Below are 25,545 nucleotides of genomic sequence, written 5' to 3'. Positions count from 1 at the left end.
ATGCCTCTAACCTCAGCAGTTGGGTGGCAGGGGCAGGAGGATCACAAGCTAGAGGCCAGTTTGGGCGACACAATGTCCTATGTCAGAAAAAAAATGACAGTAAGTGTGCTGGTTAGTTGTTTTTTTTTTCAACTTGACACAAACTTAAGTCGCCTATATTGAAGAGAATACCAGTTGAGAAATTGTCACCATCAGACTGGCCTGTGTATAAATCTGTGTGGCATTTTATTGATTCGTGATTCATGTGGGAGGGCCTAGCCCACTGAGGGGGGTACCACCCTGGGCAGGTAATTCTGGGTGGTATAAGCAAGCAAGATGAGGAAGTATTGGGGAGCAAGCCAGTAAGCAGCATTCCTGCGTGGTCTCTGCTTCAGTTCCTGCCTCCAGTTTCCTGCCTTGACTTCCCTTCACGGTGGGCTATAAGTCAATCATAAGCTGAAATAAAGCCTGTCTTCCCCAAGGTGCTTTTTGTCCTCATGTTTTATCACAGCAATAGAAAGCTAACTAAGACAGGGAGGGAGGAAGAAGAAAGAGAGGAAAAGGGGAAGGAAGGAGAGGGAAGAAGGCATTAAGTGGAGGGAAGGAAGAGAGGGAGGAGAAGGAAGGGGAAAGGTGTGAGGATGGAGTAAAGAAGAGTGGGGAGAGAGGAGAGGAGAAGGGATGGGGAGGGGGAGAAAGAAGAGACTTTAATAAAGCCCTAGATGTTATTAGATGTTTGTGGTTTTACCTGTGACAAAACAGATTACTGCTGTTCAATATCAGAGCACATTGTCTATGGGCAGTCTTATCAGGTGTCTTGTAACAAGTCAAAAAGAAGGGTTGAAACAAAGTCATGGCCTTCCATCAACCTTTGCTGGAAACTTGTCATCAGCTGGCTTTCCGTGTCCCCGAACATCTGAATGGATTGTATCAAAAAAGGCAGGGACCATATGAAAAAATACATTAGCGCTTATCAACTTGTTTATTGCTGAAACCTCCGAGAAGTGAAATTCAATGCAGGCCATCAAGTGAAACTTTATAGGTTTGATAATACACATGTTGGAAGAATTATCAGTTTTCAAAGCAAAATGCATTTGCTGAAAGCCATCCTATTATCTTAAGAGATTCAGATGAGAAAATTCACTTACTTTATCACAAAAAAAGTTTTTACATTTGTTAATGGGAGTAGTGAAAGACTGATTGCTTCCTTAGCTGCCAGTAAAGAAACCCTGTTATCCCACTGTGAGGGAATGCGGAAACTACAGGAAGAGGAAAGAAAGAGAATATTCTTCTCCCAGGAGCCTGTGCCTTCTGAGTTTCTCCTTATTACTAAATAGCAAGAAATCCTTTTTTTTTTTTTTAACTTTTTTTTTTTTTTTTGGTGATGTTGTTGTGTGTGTGTTCATTTTTTTGTTTGTTTGTTTGTTTTTTGAGACAGGGTTTCTCTGTGTAGGCCTACCTGTTCTGGAACTCACTATGTAGACCAGGCTCGCCTTGAATTCTGAGCTACATGCCTCTCCCTCCCAAATGCTGGGATTAAAGGCATATGCCACCACCACCTGGTGTAGAAAGAAATTCTAAATGAATATATATATATATATATATATATATATATATATATATATATATATGAGACCAGAAACTAGAATTGCAAGAATTAAAAGGTTACTTAAAATATATATTACATATATAGTCATGAAAGCATACTCAATTTCATAATTAACATTTTTAAACATTTTATTTGGAAGTTTTATACAAATTCAGTATTATTTTTCCTTTTACTTGACACTTCTCTTAGAATTTTATAATAATAAAGAAAATATATGTAGTGATTTTTCACTAAAGCTCATGTAAGCTGTTCCTCAAATCCTTTGAATTTACCCCCGTATGGCAGATAAATATAATCACTTTCTATGTGTACATTGACAGGAAGAATCCTTGTACAAGCTGGACAGTATCAAATATGTTATTATCCAGAATATAAGCAGTACATTTAGTGAGGCTCAAAAGATACCTTCATCCAAAAACAATGAGAAAGAACCAGAAAACCTTTGAAATTACAAAAAGTTCAGTTTTACAAAATGTTTGAAAAACAAAGATTCTTATCCTATTTTTTAACTTAGTGCACAAAACTGAAGATTGCCTAAACACAGCTGTTAAAAAAAATAAACAAACATCAACCAGCCACCATAATCATACTCTTAATTTGAAGATAATATCAGCTATTAAAAGCCCAGTTATTACCTCATACGCAAACTGAATGATTGCCTTTAGATAAATGGTTATATTGAGGAGTGGGTTCGTTTGTCTGACTTGTTTCTGCTCTGGTCTTGCCCTCATCCCTTAACTACGCCTGATGAGATGAACCCAAGATGACAAACCATCACATTCTCGAAGGGTCCACCTTCTGAGATCTCCCACAGAACAGAATATCAAGTGCATGATTGTCTCAGGAAAAACGTAAGAGTCCTAAGCAATCTGATATGAGTGACATCAGACCTTGACACTAACTCCGAAAACGCACACACGGGACTCCAGACACAGGCACCAAGAACAAATGCTACAAGCGACTTCCTATTTCATATCTGAGTGCGCTCAGGACCCGACTACGCAGAACTTCTGCTTTTTGGGAGCATGAAGGTGACATGGTCACAAGAATCATGGTCAGCAGAAAAGATTTTCCTGGGAAGCAGGGAGGAAAAAGAATGGACTCACCTCCCGTAAAGGGTACAATGAAAATGCATGCCCTAAGGAAGCCTAATACATCCAGCTTACATTAAAAATATCTGAAGAAGTCTCTCAATCACAAGTATTAATTAGAACATGAGATGTAAAATAGTAGTAGACATCACAATTATTGCTCTAGCTATTCCTTTCTTAGTACTTTGGTAATAATAGGAGATGCTGTGACATTTTATCTCCAGATCTCCTGACACTTTAATAAATATATAGTTTATAGAAAATATAACCTTATTGAAATGTCTCTTATATTCAATTGAAAGTAAAGTTAAAAACCTCCATCTAGCACCTTCTAAGACATCAAAATCACTTATGAAGTTTTATCCCGATTCTGAAGAAAATAAGTTGAATTCAAGACATTAAAATCAGATACATTGTACCTGACCTGAAACTACAGTAGCATTGAACATATTTAAAAAATGTCTGCATCATATATGAAAACTGAACTATTAACATAAATTTGAATTCATGTACCTTTTAAAAACATTTAGGAAAGGCATTTGTTATATAAAATATACTTTACATTCAAAATTGTATGTTATCACAAAGCAGTTTTCAGTCTACAGGTAGGAGATCAAATGGCAACAAAAATTATTATATTGCAACTAATATTTGAAATTACCTTAAAAATACCACAAGGACTTACAACACTGCAAGCCAGCTATTCAGTCTGCAGCAATTACTTGAAACAACAACAGCCACTGTCTGAGTACTCACAGACAGTGTAACACAGACATGCAGCGACCATAAATACATTATGCTAACAACTTTTAAGTTTGGCTAGCTAACACAGAATCCCTTTAAGTTATTTTTGGCATGGTGCCAGAGCTGTGTGGAGACTGGATGCAAAGAGTTGCTTATTTGTAGATGCGCAACATGAAGCACTCAGAATCTTCAAGTAGACTGTCCACTTAAAATGTAGGCTTGTTCATGTATTCTTCCATTGTCTGAAAGAGAACAATGACTTAGAGCAATCTTCCCTTTAAACCGTATGCATTAACAGATTATGATTTGGTTTTTGTTCTGTTGGAGTTTTTGGGTTTGTTTGGTTTTTTTTTCTGTTTTTTGTAATATTGAAAAAAAAAAGTCAAAAGCATATACGGACATAAGACTTTGCATTCTACTGAGGGTGACGACAAGTTTGAATATCATTCGTCCACATGCCCACATGGCTGTAAATACACCACTTTCAACTGAGAAAAGGCCAAGGTTGATCAGGAAGTGGATGTTTGAGAAGGGAGATGTTAAATCAACAACTGTGGAGACGCCACCGTTGATTTAAAGCTCATGTGTCAGAAATGGCTGCGAGGACCACACGCAGGCACATGTGCTAGAGAAGCCAAGCACACACGTGTAACATATGCACCACTTTCTATGCTGTGCAGAACCTCTTCATTAAACCTACAGCCCAGTCAGAGGGATTTCTGAAAGATGTCTGCCATGCCTTTTGGAAGAGAATTTCTCCAAACCCTCCAGACCATCTTTCAGTTACCAAGTTTGCTACTAAACCCTAGAGCTTTAGTTTCCTGTCTTCATCTTTTCTTTTAAGTGTTTGATAAGACAGGTGGAATTCCACGGTGGTGTTGCCAACTCCCTCCTACTGAACAGATACACATTTGTAAAAAACAATGACCCAGGTTATATCAATAAGAGAGCTCATGGGGGGTGTGGGGGGGGGCAGCAAGTCATCCTTAGGCAATGCTTTAAGTCACTGTGAGTCACTACCAACTTGCTTAGCAACTGATGCTTAATTATGCACCACAACGCGTGTGCCACCATTCAACATCCCAGGAAAGACTGGAAGTATGGGCCAAAGAGATCAAGGCTAGTGGCCAACAAGATGGTCCAGAGCAGTTCAACCTGGGGGTCGCATATCAGACATCCTGCATATCAGATATTTATACTACAATTCATAAAAATAGCAAAAATTAAAGTTATGAGTAGCAATGGAATAATTTTATGGTTTGGGGGTCACCACCATATGAGGAACTGTATGTATTAAAGAGTCACAGCATTAGGAAGGTTGAGGACCACCGGTCTAGAGGGTACCCATGTCAGAAGTCAGGGTTTCTAACTGCTTGACCTGTCTCTTTAGAAGTGCAGGGTGCCACTGCTGAAATGATTTGTGCTTAGTCATCCACACTTCCTCTAAAGCTTGTCAGCCTCCTAACTGAGCACTGGCCCAAAGAGACTAACACCCCAAGACACCTGCCCTGAATCCCCTCTTGACTATTCCATCCTCATCTTTTAACCTCACTGGGGTATCAACACTGGCCCACAGCCTATGTGAGTTTTATAGACTTTATCCCCACTTAAGAAGATCCAAAACAAATTAAGTCTAAAATTTATTTAGAGTAAGAGATGATGACAGCACATTATCAATATTAAAAAGATGACAAAATAAAATCTAGAATAGCATATTCTATCTGTTTGATACTCTTATATGCACTTTGGCTATGTAGTCTTTGCAGTTAAAATGCCCTATACTTTTACAAATTTGACTAAAATGAGTTGACTATATGGACACATTGTCCAACCCTTTCTGCAGCCGTGAAGAAGCATGAGACGGTCAAGGGCATAAAGTGGATGCCTCACAGCCTCAAAGGTCCACTGGGCTCTGGTTATCTGCCCAAAGGCGACTCAGAGGCTGAGCTCTGCCCTGCCTGCCCTGTCTAAGTCCTGCTGTCACTCCAGGGGCATAAAGCGATGTAAGAATTGGTTGTTTTCATGCGCTTGCCACTAAAAAGGCTTGGAACTGACTTAAATATGTCACAGTCTCAAATCCTTGTCTTCCCTTGCCTTCACAAGAGTCGAGCTAGAGTTGTATCTTGGGACCCATCTGGAGACTCTCACACCATGGTAGTATGATTCTGTATCTAATACACAGCCCCTTTCTACTGCATTGTGGTTTTAGCTTATGCTCCGGAGGCTGAGAGTGGTGGGGTGCACTGAGCAGTTGCTCAGGCATCCTCATGTATGTGTGACATGGCCTATGGCTTGACTCCACTTGACCTTCGCCTCCTGACAGGCTATTGTCTGTGAGGACCATTCACTAATGGCTGCCCTCATCTGGTAATCTTGAGAATTACAACCTCTACTCTTCAGTCTCCCTGCTTCTAACTATGACATCACTCACATTGTTGTTACTCCCTCCCATAGAAGTAATCCCCAGCCAATTAGACTTTCTGAATTATCAACATCTAATCTGGATCCACTCAGACTAAGATTTGAGCACCTGGAGCTTTGAGACTATGGGTCTTCTTACTAAATATGTGAAAAATAACTTTGTTTCTCTCCCCTGTCCCAAGAAACTTTTATTATGTGTCATTGAGGGGAAAGGCGTAAGAGCTATTTCATGATTTAGTTATTCTAAAAGAAGACAATGTCATAAAGGCCTTCCTCGGCCTCTAGTAACTACAAATATGTATTTAGAGCTGAAAGTCCGGAAATAAAGGGGCAATCCTTCTCTTTTATGCAATTTGAACATTTTTTTCCCTACACATTCTGTACTTTCTGAAGCACACCAGACATGCAAAGTCAACTTCTCCACAAGCTCTCCCAAATGTTCACTGACATCACTGGAAGGGGTACCAGAGCCCGTGAGGACACTAGCGACACACTCTCATTTGGCAGGCTCTGTTCATTCAACAAGTGCCATTTAAGGACAGCCACAACCTTGCCTGCTCATTGGGGTACAGGGTTTAACACAGGGCACCTAATGGTACCAGCTGACACTGTCCACTCAGTCACCAGGGACACAAACCAACCAATTAGTGCTTTCCTGTGAAAGGGCTCACTTCTTGAAATGCCTGCTTCCAAGATTTAAATGGAACTAGGGACACCGATTCACTGAAAGCTCTTAAAAGCCTATTTCCTGCAGCTGGAGGGACTTTGAAATCATTCAGGTGTGTCTTGGCCTCAATTCAGGAAGCTTTAGTCACTGAAGTGCCAAAGACCCTGTGAAAAGTTTGCCTCTCCTTCCAGAAGCTTCCATCTTAAAGACCAAGAGCAGAGTCTTAGGAATAACTCCCACTTCCTACTCCCTGCTTCTCCACCCCGGCATATTTTAATAAATTCTCTTTTATAGATTTCCAAGCACTGATTTCTTCAATACCTCATAAGATCCCCTTTTGTGACATTTGGAAAGAGTCAAGTAAGGCTCAAAGAAATCTAATGCATTTCTTTGAGGGGATAACACCTCCAGCAATGAATGCATTGGCTTAACCAGCACACAGAGCTGCTTATGGGAACCCACCCCTGTCTTTCTTCATGTCCACTCACCTGAGGATGGAGTCCCTCCATGGGCAGGAGTAAGTAATCAGCTCAAAGTACTGCCAAGACAGTTGCTGGGAAATCATGCCTAATGTCTTATTAACTTAATCAGTCTCTTATTTCCAAATAGCAGGAAGAATGGCTTTAGTACCAATTTTAAAAAGGTACTTTATAATTCTTGAAATCCTCTTGACTCTTGACCTGCTGTTATGAAAACAGGAAGATGGAAAGACCCACTGAGGCCAGGTGTGGTATACGCCTATCATCCCAGCACTTGGGAGGTAGAGGCAGGAGTATCATGCGTTTAAAGCCAGCTTGGGCTACATATAGTAAGACGGTCTAAAAAAACAAACAAACACACACACACACACACACACACACACACACACACACACACACACACACAGGAGAGTTGGGGTGATAGGGGAAAAAGAGAGGGAAGGAAGGAAGACTCACTGACATTCTGGGAGACCTGGGACAGAATCTAAGCACCCAGAAACATGCTTGGTTTAGGACTGGTCAGAGCTGCCTGATTTTAGAAAGGCAAAGGTTGGTGGAACACAGTGCTCTTTTTCAGGGTCCTTGAAGGGGCTAATGCAGGTTATGTTCCCCTAGTAGGTCTGATTCAAAGCTGGGATGCTTCTAAAAAGAAAAGTCCCAGGATATTATATGAAGCAATCACAGAGTCAGGAGCAGTGCCAAGCACAAGCTTCAGGACCCATTTATACCTTGGCACTCCAGCCACGAGTGCTCCGGTTTATTTATGCAAACAAGAGCACATAGACCTCAGGCCTTCCCAAGAGAGGTAGGGAATTTCAATTAAAATGGCAAATGCCATCTTTGATAACATAGCTCTAATATTCCTAGCGAATGAAATAACTATGCACTGCTGTTCTTCCTTCCCAGGGCAGAGCAGATATTTTAATGAAAGTCTTTTTATACACCTCATAAAATTACGTTTGCAAAGAATAGCACCAAGCTTTTGATACCCCTAGGAGGGTAAGATATTTCCAAACCCTAAAGCTCAGCCACACAGGACAAGCAAAGACTCGGGACCAAACCGCAAGGGTCCAAAGCTCTATTTCATGTTTATTAACAATGAAAATGAGCAGGACATTTCACCTCTTGAGTCTCCGTTGACTCACTATAACAGGCTAACACCTAGTTAGAACGGCTAAAGGAATTGAGTAAGCTTAAAGTAGAAGCTATGACCAGCACAACACGTGGGTGCAGTACTCAGAGTGGTAGCTCTATTATAATTAGTGCTGGAATCACCATCATCTTCCCCAGACATAAAAAACCATACTGACCTCCTGCAACATATCAGAGTCTTCAATGGCCTTGACTGCTGTTTTCTTGGACGTTTCCTGAATTTCTCCACCTATTATAAATTCATCAAGGATAAAATACGCCTTTTCAAAATTAAAGATAATGTCCAGCTCACAGACCTGGTAAGGAAAAAAATAAATAAATAAACATCTTGATAAATTTGGAGTAGAACCAGGAAAGCATCTGCTACCATCTCCAGCTTTCCTAACATTGCCATTCAAGTGGCAGCCAAACATAAAACACCACATGGCATTTTAAGGACAGAAAGATGGGAGTAGAGAATCCTAGACCTTTAGTAAAGGTAAAATCAAATCCTATGCAAGCAGAGCATGCCTTCAGATAACAGGGTATGTGGAGGTTTGAAAGAGGAATGTCCCTCATAGGCTCAAGTATTTGAACACTTGGTCACCAGCTGGTGGTGCCTGAGGAGGTAAGGATCCTTTAGGGGGCCCAACCTTGGTAAAGGAAGTAGGTCAGTAGGAACAGGTTTTGAGGGTTTAAAGCCTCATCCCTCTTCCAGTTCACACACTCTGTATCTCTGCTTCCTGTGTGTGGTTGAGATGTGACCTCTCAGTTTCTTGGTCCCATGCCCCCACCACCACCACCTGCTAGCACATCTTCCCTACCATTATGGACCCCTCCTCTGGAATTGTAAGCCAAATAAACTCTCCTCAATAAGTTGCTTTTGGCCATCGTATTTCATCACAGTCATCGGAAAGTAACTAATATAATGTTTTACATTGAAACAGAAAATATGAGACTCGGTGGGGGTGTGACTCTTCTGGGCTCCTGTGTTCACATGCACAAATGGAAGCTGGGTCCCTGTTTCTTTTTAATTAGGACAGCACCTCAATTCTCCTGCACTCAGGTTTAAAGATCTTGGCTGTCTGGCCAGTGAGTTGCAAATTTTTGAGTATCTCAAACTCCCCCGTTAAATCTTCTGAGAACTCTTCCTGCAGACTGGGTGCCTGGACCTTCTGAGTCAGTAGGTCTGGATCGGATCCAAACCTGTACTGCTAAGCAGATTCCCACAGGATGCTGATGAGGCCTCTAGTTAATGGAAAAGCACATTAACCGGGGTTAAAGATCAACAGAGAGACGGACAGGTCTGAGTATAGAAGTGAAACCAGTAGCAAAGCCATCCCCAGAGTCTAGATAACTCAACCACAGTGCTGCTTCTGCTGACTTCCTCAAGGCTCACTCCGTGGCTCACTTTTGCATCCAGACCCTCCCTGCCCAAGCAAAGTGGCTCTCTTTAAGCCATCTAGCTGAAAGTTCCTCATCCTCTCTCAAGCTCACCTAAGTAGCCACTGATACCCTTGTCGATCTGTTTCTTGGAAATTTCTCCTCCCTTGACCTTGGCGATGCCATTAAATGCCTGCGGGGCCTCCTCTGACTCCAACGATTCCTTCTCAGACCTTCTAGGTGACTTTGTTTTACTCCTGCCCACTAACTTGTATTTGGTGGGCAAGTACTGATAGATCTGGCAAGAAAGCTCAAGGGATAAAAGTCCTTGCTGCCAAGCCCTGGAACTCAAGTTCGAGCACCAAGACCCACATGGTGGAACGAGAGAACCTATTCCCACAAGCTGTCCTCCGACCTCTACACACATGCCCCAGCAAACATGCAGTCCTCCACCAAAATAAATGAATAGAGCCGGGCGGTGGTGGCACACGCCTTTAATCCCAGCACTCGGGAGGCAGAGCCAGGCGGATCTCTGTGAGTTCGAGGCCAGCCTGGGCTACCAAGTGAGTTCCAGGAAAGGCGCAAAGCTACACAGAGAAACCCTGTCTCAAAAAACCAAAAAAAAAAAAAAAAAAAAAAAAAAAAATGAATACATATGATTTCAAGAAGTATTCATGGGGGGCTTCGGGCATATCAGTTTGCAGAACAATTCATGTGTCCACCCCATGTGGCTTTCATGCTGGCCATCCATCTTCTTAAATAATAGCATTCGTCAGCACAGCTCCTTCTCTTTGCAATACACACTGTCTTCCAGATGACGTCACTAGCCCTCACAGTGAGAGTTCCTCACTCCTCCATCCATTGGTTCTGCCCTCTTGATTTGGCCACCAATCCCTACTGATTCTAACACCTAAATACAACCCTTCTCATCCTCCACTTCATAGCTGCTCTAGCTTGCAAACAGTGCAGTAAAAAGGCCAATCCCCATCTGCCCAGTATTATCACCTGCTGACTATACATGTCTGTCTACTGGGCATTCTTAGTTCCATATCACCATGTCCCAAGTTGATCTCAAACATATTCTTTTTAAAAAAAAAAAAAAAATTATTTATTTATTTTATGTGCATTGGTGTTCTGCCTGCATGGATGTCTGTGTGAGGGTATCAGGTCTTGGAGTTACAGACAGTTGTTAGCTGCCATTTGGATGATGGAAATTGAACTTGGGTCCTCTGGAAGAACAGTCAGTGCTCTTAAGCATGATCTCAAACATATTCTTTATTCCTTTAGTCCCTATTTTTGCTTAGTAGCTTCTTTCTTATTATTTTAGCTAATTCATGTGAGAGCTCACTTACCACACACACATCCCAACTCATTCTTCTTGTACTGACTAGTTTTATGTTAACTAGACACAGTCATCAGAGAGAAGGGATCTTCAAATGAGAAAATGCCTCCATAAGATTGAGCTATAGGCAAGCCTATAGGGCATTTCCTTAATTGATGAGGAAGAACTCAGCCCATTATGGGTGGTGGCATCCGTGGGCTCCTGTTTCTGGGTTCTATAAGAAAGCAGGCTGAGCAAGCCACAAGGAACAAGCCAATAAGCAGCACCCCTCCATGACTTCTGTATCAGTTCCTGCCTCCAGGTCCCTGCCCTGCTTGAGTTCCTGTCCCGACTTCCTTTAATGATGAACTGTGATGTGGAAGCATAAGCTGAATAAACTCTTTTTCTCACCAAGTTTCTTTGGTCATGGTGTTTCATCACAGTAATAGTAACCTTAATTAAGATACCTCTTTTTCCCTCAGTCCTGAACTGTTGTTGCCTTGGTGACCAATCCTATTGATTCTACCATCTAAATAGAGTACCAGTCTTCCATCTCTCCACTTCACAGTTGCTCTAGTCTGTAACTCCTCCTATTGGGTTTACAGCAATGATCTTTTAGGTAATCTCTTTGTCCATTCAAGACCATGGTCAGGCATATATAAATATGATAGGATGAAAGGGTTATTGAAACTACTTTTAAAGAGCAACTTGTTTTAAATTGCTATAGATTTTAGTTTATTGATACGAAATTAAAGTTAATTTTGTTATACTGTATGTATATTTCTACTCTTGTTTAAAGTATTTTGTTTATACAACTCATTTAAGACTGTAGTGTATAGTTGAGAAATACAGATTAATAATTAGTTATCTATGATAATCAAACTTATAGTCATGTTAGTTAAGTTTTATACATACATATATATTTCAATTAGGTAGATAATCTTCAAACACTTCAAAGACCTACAGAATATGGCACTTAAAATGTTTTAAAAACTTAGACTTTCTGGATAGTGAGATATGTCTGCTCCTGGCAGCACCAATTTACTTCAAAGAGGAAGATGGACTTTGAAGACACTCTATATGGAGTTTATCTTTTCCTGGCAAAAATAGCCATTTGGGCAAGAAACTGCTCTTGCCTGGACTACTGATAATATGTTATATAAACTGGACATGCAGGACCGATAGGAAGGTGACCACTGAACTTTGCAAGATGAGATGGTCCTTCAGGTTCCTCCTTTGCAGAGGAGACTGCCAGAAATTCTACAGGACACAGGAAGAAGCGACTGAGAGATTCTAGGCCTATAGGCTGAAGATGGATACCCCAACATTACAGAGGAACTTTGAGTGGCTGTCCAGGCAGCCAGGTGTCTCTGTCATTCTGGATTTTTGGAAGCTGCATACAATGCTTTTCCTGTTTACTTACATAATATTAGATCCTTCTGAGGTCTTTGATGTAGTTGAAGACTAGATAGTTATAATTATAATTTTCCTTGGTTATGATAACAGACAAATTAGATAGGAAACTTTAGACTCACAAATATAGGATAGATAGAATATTTTCTTTAATTTTGCCAAATACAAATAGACTAGATATTATAACTGTAATTCTTGCTTGATAACTGTTCTATTATATGTAATTGTACTATGTTAAAGTTAAAACCTTCCTTTTTGATTAGACAGAAAGGGGAAGTGATGTGGGATATCATTCTGTATGCTGGAAATATGTGTTGCTCTGACTGGTTGATAAATAAAACGCTGATTGTCCAGTAGCCAGGCAGAAAGTATAGGTGGGACAAGCAGATGAGGAGAATGCTGGGAAGAAGAAGGGCTGCGTCAGGAATCACCAGCCAGACGCAGAGGAAGCAAGATGTGAAGGCAGAACTGAGAAAAGGTACCAAGCCATGTGGCTAAACATAAATAAGAATTAAGGGCTAATTTAAGTGTAAGAGCTAGTCAGTAATAAGCCTGAGCTAATGGCCAAGGAGTTATAATTAATATAATCTTCTGAGTGATTATTTTATAAGCAGGCTGTGGGACTGCGGGGGCTTAGTGGGACCGGAGAAACAATTTCGACTACAGTCATACTTTTGCTAAAATGCTATTCTCATTCTTCTTTGTGTGAGATCTAGGTTTCATGATAGATTTTAATTCTCCAGTGGGACAGGATTTCACCATTCCAACCCCAATCTCAACACCACCTCTCTGTTTTCCTGTGCCTGCCTTTTTCACCTGCCACAGTTACATAAGCTACCAGCTCACCATGTTCTTTCATGTCCTTACCCTGGCACATGCCAGCAAGAACTGAACTGCTCCTCCAAATCTCTTTCTTTTATTCTCCTATTGACAAAAACACACAGAATTCTCAATGCAGAAAAAATTCTTGAAAATCCTTATGTAAGATAAACACAATACAAAAACAAATAATAAGGCCAGGTATGTTGGCACACACCTCTAATGCCAGCACCTGGGAGGCAGAGGCAGGTAGATCTCTATGAGTCTGAGGCCAGCCTGGTCTACATAGTGAGTTCTAGGATAGCCAGAGCTCAAAAAACTAAACCAACATCAACAAAACAATGAACAATTCATAGATAAAGCAAGAAACAGGGACAGGTTATAGATGTCTAGTAATAAGTATAATGTCAAGGAGTCAGGGAAGGTAAACTGAATCCATATTTACCAGGAAATTAAGTGAAAGTATCCATTGCTGGTGATGGTATGAATAAGTACATACACTCACTATCAGTGGAATTTATAAATCTTATATGCCATTTTTGGTTAGCTGGTCAAATTTTAAATGTAAAATGCTGGCACCCACATCCTGTAAGATAGGCCAGTTGGCAAAAGCACTTATCACAGAAGCCTGACTTTAACAGGCCCTAGACCTTATTAGACCCCTGACCTTAGCACAACTTACCCCATGATGGAAGTACCATTTAGGTCATAAAACTTAGCACATAGACAATACCACAAAGACCTAAGTCATCACAGTTCTTAGTTCTAGGAAAGTCCCTAGATGTACTAACCTTGTGTTTTGGCTTCTGTAGTTCCACTTCTGGCTAACCGTTCTTGTTGAAGTTTGTCAACCCAGGACATGGTTTTTGTGCTTAAAAGCTCACCCCAAGAAAGGCTACACTGGAATTCTGAAAACCCAGTGTAGTCACCAGCTGGTTAACAAACACTTTCTATTGGCAATCTTCTCTGGTGGACACCCCTCAACGCTGACAACCTGGGTTGGATGCACAGAGCCCATGCAAAGAAAAAACGGACTCCATAAAATTGTCTTCTGACTTCTACATGTGCAGTGCACCTTGCATGCACTGGTATACACACACACACACACACACACACACACACACACACATACATCATGCACATACACATACCTAATACTAATACTAATAATATAATGCCTAACAATAAATAATTTTTTTAATTCCTGTCTCAACAGTTCCATAAGGGGCTTAGCCTTATGATACTAAAATAAAAGCCCAATAAGACATATAAGCAACAATTATTATGAGGGCCTCGTTTATAAGAATAATTGGGAACAATCCAAAGTCCACTCATAGGGAATTGTTTCAACGATGTATGTACATCTCTACAATGGCACAGGAATTCTATGTACAATTTGGAAAGATTAGGGTAGTTTTACATGGAAAGATGTGGGAAAATCTCTAACGGGCTTGTAAAGGAGAATACTAAAGTTATAGAAGAATATACAGACTGCAATCCATTTGTCTAAAAGACTGTATGTCTAGAAGGGTACAAAAAATGCATTTTTATAATTTTGAACAATAAAACTAAACAGAGAGAAATTACAGTAAATTAGACATCCATGCACAAGAAAGAAAGGACCAGAAGAATCAGTTACCAGAGGTCGGGAGAGGTAGAAGTCAGGAGTGACAGGAGCAATAGCAGCAGCAGCAGCAGCAGCAGCAGCAGCAGAGACCTCAGCATTCAAGGCTGGTACAGACTAGGAATCCAAGATGCACAGGAGCCTCGTTAGGACAAAGCATCAACAGAGTCCTGTCCAGTAGACCCGCCAAACATTCCTACAAATTCACTAGGAACTTTTCACGGCCTGCTCTGAGCAGTTACCTGTCCCCAGACCTGAGAGCTCCTTCAACAGGCCTGGGGCAGTCAATTTACTGCTCCTAGTTTCAGGGAATAAGGTAAGGAGGTATACCGCGTCGGATACACACAATCACAGAAAATGTTGTGAGTGAGCAAGTACTCCGTACACGGCAGCTCCACAGTGCTCTTCTATAGCCCACCTCCATCTAAACACAAGATGACAACCTGCAGGACAGGGGCGAAATTCAAGTTCTTTCGGCTATTCCTTAGATACTTATAAATTCCACCTTAAGGTCTGTCCCAGCAGAGAAGGACTATGCATTTGACGCTCAGTGACCATCGAGTTATCTATGTGGCATCTTTCTTCACAGTCCATGCTATTACACAAGAAACCTTTCTTTGATTTCCCTCCCCCATGTATGTAGATTCTGGCATAGAGCTTACGCACAACAGAAAAATGACAATTTCACTTTCTCTTCTATGTCCTAATATTTTGTGTGTGACTATAGTGTGGCTTAAAGCTCTCCTCTTACAGCTGAGTACATCCTCCTCTGATAATTTTTCTGACGTTTCATCAACTAAATCCTTTTGGGTGGAGTCTAGAAGCCTCTGTCCTTGAACTCTGCTTTAAAGTAAATACAAGAAGTTTCAAGTTACACAAAGGAAATGTTTCAGATAACAAGAACTACGTAGCGCTACATGAAAAACAATATATAAGTCACAATCAATAGCTTATATATTTTTGCTACTTATTGTATTTGACCCTCATAGTTGCCCATGAATTTAGCAAAGCAAATATTTTTTATCAGCCTTTCTAGTGTCATATCCTCATCAATAAAATGGAGAGAGATGGCAGGTCTGAAATCTTGGGTCTGGTGACTATGTGAGCAGACACCAGGATCAAGACACTGAATGCTGCTCCTCTTACAACAGAAAAACTCCCCAGGTCAAAGTTCGAAAACCTCCTAGGACAGCAGCATCCACACACTCTCAGAATACATTAATCAAAATTCATGCTGCAATGTAGAGCGAAAATATGGCAGGTGTCTAAATCCCTTATCTCCTGGGAGACCCCAAAGCATTTCTTCTTAGCATCTGTAAATTGGGGTTAATGCTACTTACTGAAGATTGAAAGATTAACTACACAGTCCTTGATAATCTCCTTAGAATTGAAAACTACTATAAGACACATCACTCAAATTAGTAACCAGAGATTCTGATTTTTATCTGTCTTCAAATATAGTATTTTCAAGTTATAAGTTTCCCTTTGCAGAATCTAAGAACAGAATTCAAAGAAATCTTTGGTATTAGCATGAGAGGAAAACAAATTCAAAGAAAATTTCTTATTGCCGAGATGATGTCAGTGAGGATCAGTCCTAGGAGCCTTTGGTCATCACTGTTAATTAATGAGAATTGGACACCTACTGGGCATGAAGCCCTGAAGTGCTCTTAGCTTAATGAAAGATTCATTGAACATATTAGTGAATTAAAATTTTGATTCATGACCAAGATAGAGCTTCTAAAGAGGTACCAGAATTTGATGGAAAACCAATGCCAGAGAGACAGGGAGTTATTCTGATCCTCTTTCCCTGTACCTAGATCTTGGTGGAGATCATCCAAATTCTCTTAAGAAGTGATGTGCTCTGAAATATTTGGTTGAATTTCAGTTAAGCACAGAGAGATCAAAATTCAGCCTCAAGTCACATGATTGAAGTTGGGTTAATCCACAGACACAGAACAGGTCAAACCAGAGTTCAGAAATGAGGAAGAGCAAGCATTATGAAAGCTAAGACTCCAAGAAACTCCTCCGGGCCCTCGCAAAAGGCCACATGTGTGGTTCATGTCAAAGGAAGGCACCCAAATGTCAGAATACATTAGAATAAAAAAAGCACGAAGTTAAAGATTCCTGTGTTTTAAAACATGACACTTTATATGTACTACTTAGAAAAAAATAAACTTGATGAGGCAGGAGGAGAAACAGAACATGGTGTCACTTTCTTATTATTCCTAAATATTGGTAATAACTGAAATCTCCCAAGCAACATGTTAGCTCTCATAAAAATCATTTACAGGGGAAAGAAGAGAGAAAAAAGGGGAGAAAACTTATTTAAAAACCTATCCAATACTTGTCATTGTGAAGCCTGTTGAAGAAAAGGAAGGAAGGAAGGAAGGAAGGAAGGAAGGAAGGAAGGAAGGAAGAAAAGGTGGAAGGGAGTAGGTAAGACCCAACTAATATCACCTGTTCAGTTGCAGAAAAAAAATAATGCTAAAAAAATTCTTCTGGCAGCAAATTCTCCCAGCATCACTTGACAAACTTCCATTGACCAAGGGGATGAGCAGAGAACACTGCTGGAGGAACCTTTTCCAGATCTGATCATTTTCTTTGCTGCAACAGTGCACTTTATTGGTGTCTCTACAGCATTTGCTAAAATCTGGCCCAGAGGTATTTATAGCAGTAGGGGTGGGGGAGGTCAAAGGTCTTGACCCCAGGAAAGGGACGGGCTTGCATTCGGGTAACTTTCGCACCATGTGGGATGCTCTGAGCTATTGCATAACCTGGAATGCTGGTGATGACAGGTGCACAGAGGAAAGAGCGCAACAAAGGTGGAGGAGTGGTCTGCTGTCACTGCTTGAAAGCTTAAATTATAGCCTAGGTGGTGTGGCGCTCTTCACGACAGATGGATGGAAAGGGATAGGAAGTAATGACCCACCTAGGTCTGTGCTTTATAAAAATGATGCTCACCAACAGGACAAGCAGAAAAGCAAAATAATAATAATAATAATAATAATAATAATAATAATAATAATAATAATAATAAAAGGTTTATGGGTAGAAATGGCCAAATAAGAAGATAAAAGTAAAATCCCAAGTAAATCCCCTATACTAGTGAAAGGAAAATGAAGAAGATGAGTTCTAAGTTTAAACTGAAGAGTCGGGTTCTATCACAGGCAAAGAACGGCAAAAGAACCCTGTCTCTGTGCTGAAGGATTCTGAGACATAGCAAATTCCAACCACCAGAAAGAGCAGGTTTGCCAATGACAGGCACAGTACTTGGTCCCGAGAAGATCGGCGAAGACCATCACCAGGTAAGCAAAGAAGAGCAAGTAAGAGAAGGTAAGCAAAAAAGAAATCACCTGGAAGAAAGAGTCCACAGGCACACTTAAGCAGGTGGGGAGAGGCACAGCACTTAGGAGAACAGAAGAGCAGGGAGAGCTCAGGGGAAGAAGAAAACCACGGAGGGGCCTCCAGACACACAGCCCAAGACCCAGGAGAAAGCAATGGCATGGCAAAAAAGGAAGGAAACTTAAAGGATGAGTAAGAATCCAGTGCTGCAGAGAGGGCAAAGCAGGTCAAGACGTGAGAAAAGGTCAATAGTGTGGAGCAGATAGAGGGCTTGATTAACTGTACAACATCCGTGGAGGGCTAAGATGGGGCCCTGCAGCAAGCTAGCACAGAGTGAATGGGCTCAGAGAGGGAGCAGCTGTGAGAGATCACCACATCTGTTATCTAAATAAACGCAAATGAGATGGTGGAATGGCAATGTGAGGTGAAAGGATTGGGGACTTCTGTTTGTTTAGGTTGGTGGTGGTGGTGGTTGTTTTTCCTCAGGTACTCATAATATTGTAACTTTAAACAATGCCGAAGAAGAAACAAAATGTCAAAACAGAAAGGAAATAGCAAAGCCCATGAGGAATAAGGAGCAGAGACCTCTCACAATTAAGTTCAGCTCCCTGAAACAAGGTCTTCTATGTGTTTGCAATCTGAAGACAAAGATACATCCACATCTTTTGAGTGATTCATTTACTAAGACATGCAGGTAGGGAGGAATGCTGTAATTCTGAACCAAAGTGGGCCAGCACCATCCTTAGCACAATGTGATGGATAGTTTAAACTTGAGAAAGAGAAAAGGAATACAAGAGATGAGCAGAAGCAAGAACCAAGATGAATAGGCTCTAAAGGACCAGAAGACACTTACATTTCCAAAGTATTTGTCCAGCAACTCCACATACCGATGTACGATCTCTAGTGTCAAGAGCTCATTGTCTTGGTTTTCTATTGCACAGCAAAAATATAAACTAGCGTACCTTGAAAAGAAAAAAAATAAAGGAAAAGCAAAACTGAATGAGACAATAAACAAGCCTAAGTAGGTTTTCCCAACGGGTGTGCAGCCTTTTGCTCGCTCTTTCAAGAGATTCTCCCCATACAAAGATAAAAATCATTGCTCATGGCATGCAGTACACTCCTCAAATATAAACCTGAATATATATAAATGATGCAGTGGTAAATTACTTCGGTTAATCACAGAGAGACTCTCAACAGAATTTTACCTTGAAAAGCTACCATCAGAGGGATGGAATCCGTTGGTTCATGGTAATCAGGGTGTTTGTTCGAGCCCTTCTCCAGTTTGTAAATTGTCTCCTTGAATGTACAAGCACTCAACAGTGCTCTCAGGGGCACATGCTCTATATCTGGCTTCACACGGTGATTCACTCTATGCCATCTTCTGAACCTACAGAAGCTGCTTCGCCGGAGCACTGTCCAGAAGTGGACTCCATTAAATATCAGACCGTACATGCTACCTCTCTTTTCCCATTGGTTTTTATAAACACTCTCTTCAAGTGCATTTCCAGCGTGAATTTTCCGTTTTGGAAACTGTAGTCAGGAAGGCTATGTTCAGGTCCTAACCTGAATCTATTACCTGAATCTTCATTAAAAAGCTTCCTTTACCTCTCAAGCCTCAGATTTTTCATTTATAAATTAGGATTCCTCGCTAGTATGATCTTGCCACTTCAAACAGGTGCATCAAAAGAAATATAGGCTTTAAAGAAAGAAAGTTCTGGACTTGAGTCCTGAATCTACTGATTACCATTCAACTACTGTGACTAGGAAGTAATTACTTAAACTGTGTGTTCTCAGTTCACCCATCTGCAAATATGGACAACTGGAATATGAGCAATCCATTGGAAATGGTTCCCATTCCCCTGTCACATCCACTTGCACTTTCCCATAGCATTTGTTACTGAATATATGTTGATTGCTTAATAAATAAATAGGCTTCTTGAAAACACGAACATAATCTGTCTCATTCATTTGCTGTTGTATCTACCGTCATTGAAATGATGAGAATGTAACAAAATGTTACTGAGCACGTGCGTGCAAATTCAGCGTACAGCTTAAGTACTTAGAATCCATCCTAACATGTGGATGCTGTTTTAATCAATGGGGGAATCTTTACGAGCTCTCTCATGTTGTAACTATTTAGATTCTCCTCATCAAAGACTTCAGAAAGTGTTGAGATTGGTATTGCAATCTAACGTATTCAGAACACAAACGAGTCAGAGCCACAATGCGTGAGCAGTTCGGTTCTCGTGAAGTTACTCACACCTTTTATAAACGAGTTTCAGCTCCTTCCAGTCGATGAAGCTGCTTGTCCTGTGCCCACGAGAGAGGACGGTCTGGATGATCTCCCGGGTGATCTTCTTCCGCTCCTTGTCAGGGAGTGTGTTGTACCATTTCTGCAGCCGCAATTTTCCTTGTCGACTGAAGAGCAAGATGAAATGTATCTAGAACAAAAACGCCCAGAGAAGGCCAGGGTTTGGTCAGCCAAGTCACTCTCGGCACAGATCAGAGTGTTCCGGGCCTGCTGGAGCCGGGAATGTATGCTCAGAGGATATTTACCCGCCTGAGAATGATCCCATCTGCTAAATTGTATTTACTCACCAGAGGAGCCAAACGTGGAATATCACACACACACACACACACACACACACACACACACACACACACACACACCTTACTTCTGTTCCAGGAGAACATGTTTAAAAGAATTTAATTCCTTTGAAGGGTTATAAATACATTAAGACACAAAACATATTAAAGGAAGTAGTGGTACTCTTTGAAGCAAATTCCTCCTCGACAAGCAAAACAAACCAGAACAATGTTTTGACCGGTGGAAGGATTTACTTTAGAGGTACAGCCTGCCGTGCTCCATATCCCAACTGTGAAAACACAGGAATGGAGAGAGGACAGTGGAAGGAGGAGGTGATGTAGTTATGTTTTAATTTTAAGATTTTGTAAATGTTGAAGGAATGAAAGAAAATAAAGAGAAAGCAAGGGGAAAGAGCAGTAAATAAGTAAAAAAGAAGACAAGACCTAAGTGTGAACGCTTCACTCACTGTGCGGGCTCCTTGGCTGACCCCTGGTATTGTCTATCTATCACCTATCTATTGCCTATCATCTATCGCCTATCTACCGCCTATCTATCACCTATCTCAAGCCTCCTCCATATGGTAGATAGGTAACAGTTTCCAGAGTGTGTTAGCCAAGGAAGTTACCAGGAAGTGTCACTAGCGCTACTGGTAAGGAACTTGACTTTGTTTACAAATTGGCTTTACTGTGTGTATTCAAAATGAAGTTTCATATTTTAGTGACGTTTAAGGACTTTAAACAAGGGACAACAATTCAAGTTCAGTACTTTAAAGGTAGGATAGGGTTTATTTACGAAGACGGTTAGGTGGCCCACTCTTTATTTTATAAAAGATTTTCCACATTTTCTCATCCCATCATATTAGAAGACTTAAAGTCTTATCTTTATTTATGTCTATGATTTATTTTGTTGGGTTTTTTTATTGATTAAAAAAAAGAAAACAGAAAATGTGGAGCTGGAGAGAGGACTCAGTGATTAAGAGTACTTGCTGCTCTTGCAAAGGACCCAGGTTCGGTTCCCAGAAACAACATGTCAGCTTGAGAGCATCTCTAACTCTGGTCCAGGGATCCAATGCCCTCTACTGAACTCTGAAGGCACCAGACACTCATTCATGTGGTGTATACACACACACACACACACACACACACACACACACACACACACACACACCCCTACATGTGAAACGAAATCAATAGATCTAAAAATAAATTATATATAAGATGCATTGTTTCAGTTCATTGTTTTGTGAGTGGAACAATACAGGCTTCAAGCCAAGAAAAACTACAGTCTAAAATAAAGACAAAAGCAAGAAAACGAACAGTCTGTTCTTTTTGTCGAAGAAGTTTCTCTCTTGATACCATGGCACAGACCCTAGCAGCTCAGTAGGTGGTGATACCTGAGGTGCAGGAGCACCAGGGCCTTCCCTTGGAACCTCCTCTAACTTACAGAATTGGGGGGCCTTTTTGTAATTACTTTTATTTGTTATTAGTGTCTATGTGCTTTATTCTATCTGTCTTGATGTCTCTGTATCTCTATCTCTGTGTGTGTCTCTGTCTGTCTGAATGTCTCTCTTTCTCTCTCTAGGTGTGTGTGTGTGTGTGTGTGTGTGTGTGAGAGAGAGAGAGAGAGAGAGAGAGAGAGAGAGAGAGAGAGAGAGAGAGAGAGAGAGACTGTGGGAGAGGGCGGCTATGGAAGACAGACAACTGGAGTTGATTCCGTCCTTCTACCTTTAAGTGCATTCCAGGGACAGAGCTTGGGTCGTGGCCATCAGAGCAAAGTCTTTTACCATCACCCTTCCTTTTTTTTTCTCTTTCTCTCTTTTTTTAAGTAAAGTAAATGTTGATTTTTTTTTTTTTTTAAGTAACGAGCTCCTAATCTGAAGTGCAAACATCACAGGATGAGAAAACAACTTAAAACTCCTGTTCAATAAGCTGCTTGAAGGAACATCTTTCTAAACCTGAAATGGTCTTAGAGCACCACACTTTGAGAGCCAGGGAGATGACCCTTCCCACTATCCCCAACCTTCCCCAGGACTCACATGATAGACAAAGAGAACTGAGTTATTCTCTGAAAAAGAAAAGAACGCTGCATGGCCTTAAATACTATTTCCAGTTAGTTAATACAGGTATAAAGGATTCAGGAATGTTACTATTTCCTAGGAATCATACTGGGATGGGTAATTTTGCCTTCTGTCCTGGTTAGTTTTTATTGTCAACTTGACATAACCTAGTGCCGACTGGAAGAGGAAACCTCATTTGAAGAATCACCTCAATCAAATTGTCCTATAACTGTCTTGATTGATGATTGATGGTGGAGGCCTCGGTCTGATGTAGGTAGCATCATCCCTAAGGCTTAGGCTGTATAAGAAAGCAAGCAGAGCCAGAGAATGAGCTGGTAAACAGCATTCTTCTACGCTTCCTGCCATGTATTCCTGCCCTGACTTCCCTCAATGAAGAACTGTGACCTGGAAATGTAAGCTGAAATAAACTCTTTCCTTCTCCAAGGTAGTCTTGGTCATAATGTTTCCTCAGAGACAGAGATCAAACTAATACCATTCTAACAGTAAACAAAAACTGAATGGCTTTCAAATTTAAAAAATTAACAAACAGCACAGAACTCAGGATCTCAAGAACAAGGCTCAGTTTGGGATCGCCACCAGATGAGACTGTTCAAGAGTGGCCAGATTTCTGCTAGAGAGATTATATCCACAAATTCAGAGAGTGTTTGCTTTCATGTCCCATGAGAAATACTGTTTTCTTCCCATCTAACCTAAATCTCTTCTACTACACCTTCCGGTTTCTACTGATTTTATTACAGAGCACACAGACACACTGCCTCAGTAAACTTAGAGTAATAACGAATTCTTCAGATAGTTAAGATAGCGCTGCAAGCCTCTCCCAGCCATCGCCTTCCAGAAGTACTCTGGATTGACTGTTCACTCCTTCTCTATTTACAGGTCACATAATTCTCCCTCTCGAGAGTCCCTTGGAAGTCTCCATGGACTAAATGTTATGTCAATCCCAGATCAGTTCTGAGTTCTCCGTGAGACTGGAACTATGGGTGGCTTCCCTTCCGCCTTTGCCTTTTCACAAAAATATCTCAGAATGAGATGTCCATGCTCATATGGATCAGTCATGTAGAACAATGAACAACGAACCCAGCAATGAATTTAAAGAAAAAGGATAAGAAGAACATGTACACACACACACACACACACACACACAAACACACAAACAATGGAATAGGCTCAAGTACATTCAGTAGCTGCCATGTCTAAGTCATGATTAAAAGACTCAGTCCTGGCAAGTTCTGTGATTTGTGCCGGGGAACCAGTTACCTCCTCAGATTTAACCTCAGAGGTTGGGCAAGCTAGCAGCATGAACTGCAGTGATTTCACAAGACTCCCACAATTAATTTTATCTAATTTATTGGTGCAGTCATTCAGGGCACATTTGACTAATTCATTTCAAGAGGTTAATCAAATACAGTCTTGTATTAGCATTATCTTGAGTACCAAAAAAAAAGGGGGGGGGGCCAATGAAAGGGTTATTTTTTTCCCAGTATTTGTAGAGTCTACTTGGGCTTGATGCCCAAAACAAACTTGATGCGACTTCAGAAATCAATGCCTGACACCCCACCACCATCACCACGGATAATGTCACTGAGAGGAAAGAAAAAGGAGAGACAGTTACACCGCTCTCTATAAAATCTAACAAAGTGTGTTGAGCAAATGCTTAGGCTGGCTGTGCCATGGGTCCCCCGAGAACTGTCACCCTCCTCTCAGGAGGGGCCACTTTATTGGCCCCATTTTGAGGGGTCTAGTTTGGGCACAGATGGTCTCTGAAATGCAAAGATGAATTGTCAGATGACTCAAGCATTCCTTGTCCTCATCATCCACTAATGTAAAACTTGACCTCATTGGAAAAACCCAGATTGGATCGTTGGGGGTATTTTCTTGTTAAAGATGGACATCCAGGGAGAAGGTGCCACCAGGCCTTTGAGGGAAACACGAAGCAGACTAGTGCCAATCCATCTGTTCTATTCTTCGAAACCCTGTTGGCATCTTACTCTAGTTCACTATATACAGAAAAGGCTTCTAATAGCTTCTCATTGGTTCCCGGTGTTTGCAAAGTTCCCAGCTCTTCACTTCATGAAACGGACCCATGACCAGCTTCCAGGATGAGAGACAACCAAGGACTTTCCCCTGTCCCCATACCTTTTCACCCAGAGCACCTCATTCTCAGGACTATCCCGATTTCAGGATGTGAACCACAAATATAGATGCTCAGGATATGTTCCTCTGGTCTATCTTTATAGCAGCAACTCTGCAAATTCCCAGCCCAGATCAGCCCATCCGTTCCTATCTTTCTTCTGTTTACAGGTGCCAGACACCCTTGAGAAGAAGCACAAAGGACTTCCCAGATTGGTACTACCATGACTGTCTGAGAGGCCAACTCATGAATCCCCAGTGGTAGCTGGAAACTTTCCAGTTACTTCTTAATGTAAAAAACTGTCAAACATCTCCCCCTTCTATTTTCCGTATCAGTTACTCCAACTCATCACCAGTCCCATCATCCTTCACAGTCCCTGTATCTATCCTGACTCCCTGCACCTGGAGAGAAGATAAAGGCCAATCTGAGGACTTCCTCACCTCTTCCCACATCCTACACTCACCCCTAACCCAGTGTTTCCTTCATTGTTGAAGAATACATCATCTCCCTTAATTCTTGACTTTTAACCTTTTCTTACCTCCTAGGAAGTGTGCTTCATCGTTTCTACACTTCCTATCTATGCCACATCTTCTGGAAATTCTGGACATGCAGATGCTGGATAAATGTAAGTTTCTTTTTCCTTAAAAACATAGTGGTCATCTCTAAAAACCCCTGACCTTCAGTAAAAGTGACTCAGCAGTGTCAAGAACCTAGAGAGTCTACTTTA

At 41.1% G+C, this 25,545-nt stretch overlaps 1 protein-coding gene across 3 annotated transcripts in view; it reads right to left on the bottom strand.

Moving 5' to 3' along the window:
* Nucleotides 1–1,698: 1,698 nt before the first annotated feature.
* Ap1s3 (adaptor related protein complex 1 subunit sigma 3) overlaps nt 1,699–25,545 on the bottom strand; it is a 66,398-nt gene continuing 42,551 nt past the window's right edge. Inside the window, exons 2-6 of one of the 3 annotated variants that reach the window (XR_009382609.1) lie at nt 20,286–20,464; nt 18,877–18,985; nt 8,301–8,438; nt 7,000–7,191; nt 1,699–3,665 (exon numbers count right to left, since the gene is read on the bottom strand). Coding sequence is in view for 1 of the 3 variants with exons in the window: in XM_059278457.1 (XP_059134440.1) it covers nt 3,630–3,665; nt 8,301–8,438; nt 18,877–18,985; nt 20,286–20,464 (462 nt within the window). In the remaining 2 variants the exon portion in view is untranslated. Of the gene's footprint in view, nt 3,666–6,999; nt 7,195–8,300; nt 8,439–18,876; nt 18,986–20,285; nt 20,465–25,545 lie in introns of all 3 variants that reach the window. The other 2 variants (XR_009382608.1, XM_059278457.1) reach the window with 2 other exon arrangements.

Source organism: Peromyscus eremicus, chromosome 13 (assembly GCF_949786415.1).
Source record: "Peromyscus eremicus chromosome 13, PerEre_H2_v1, whole genome shotgun sequence".
NCBI lineage: Eukaryota > Metazoa > Chordata > Mammalia > Rodentia > Cricetidae > Peromyscus > Peromyscus eremicus.
Note: the sequence above shows the minus strand (reverse complement) of the source record. Positions and strands in the feature narration are given on the sequence as shown.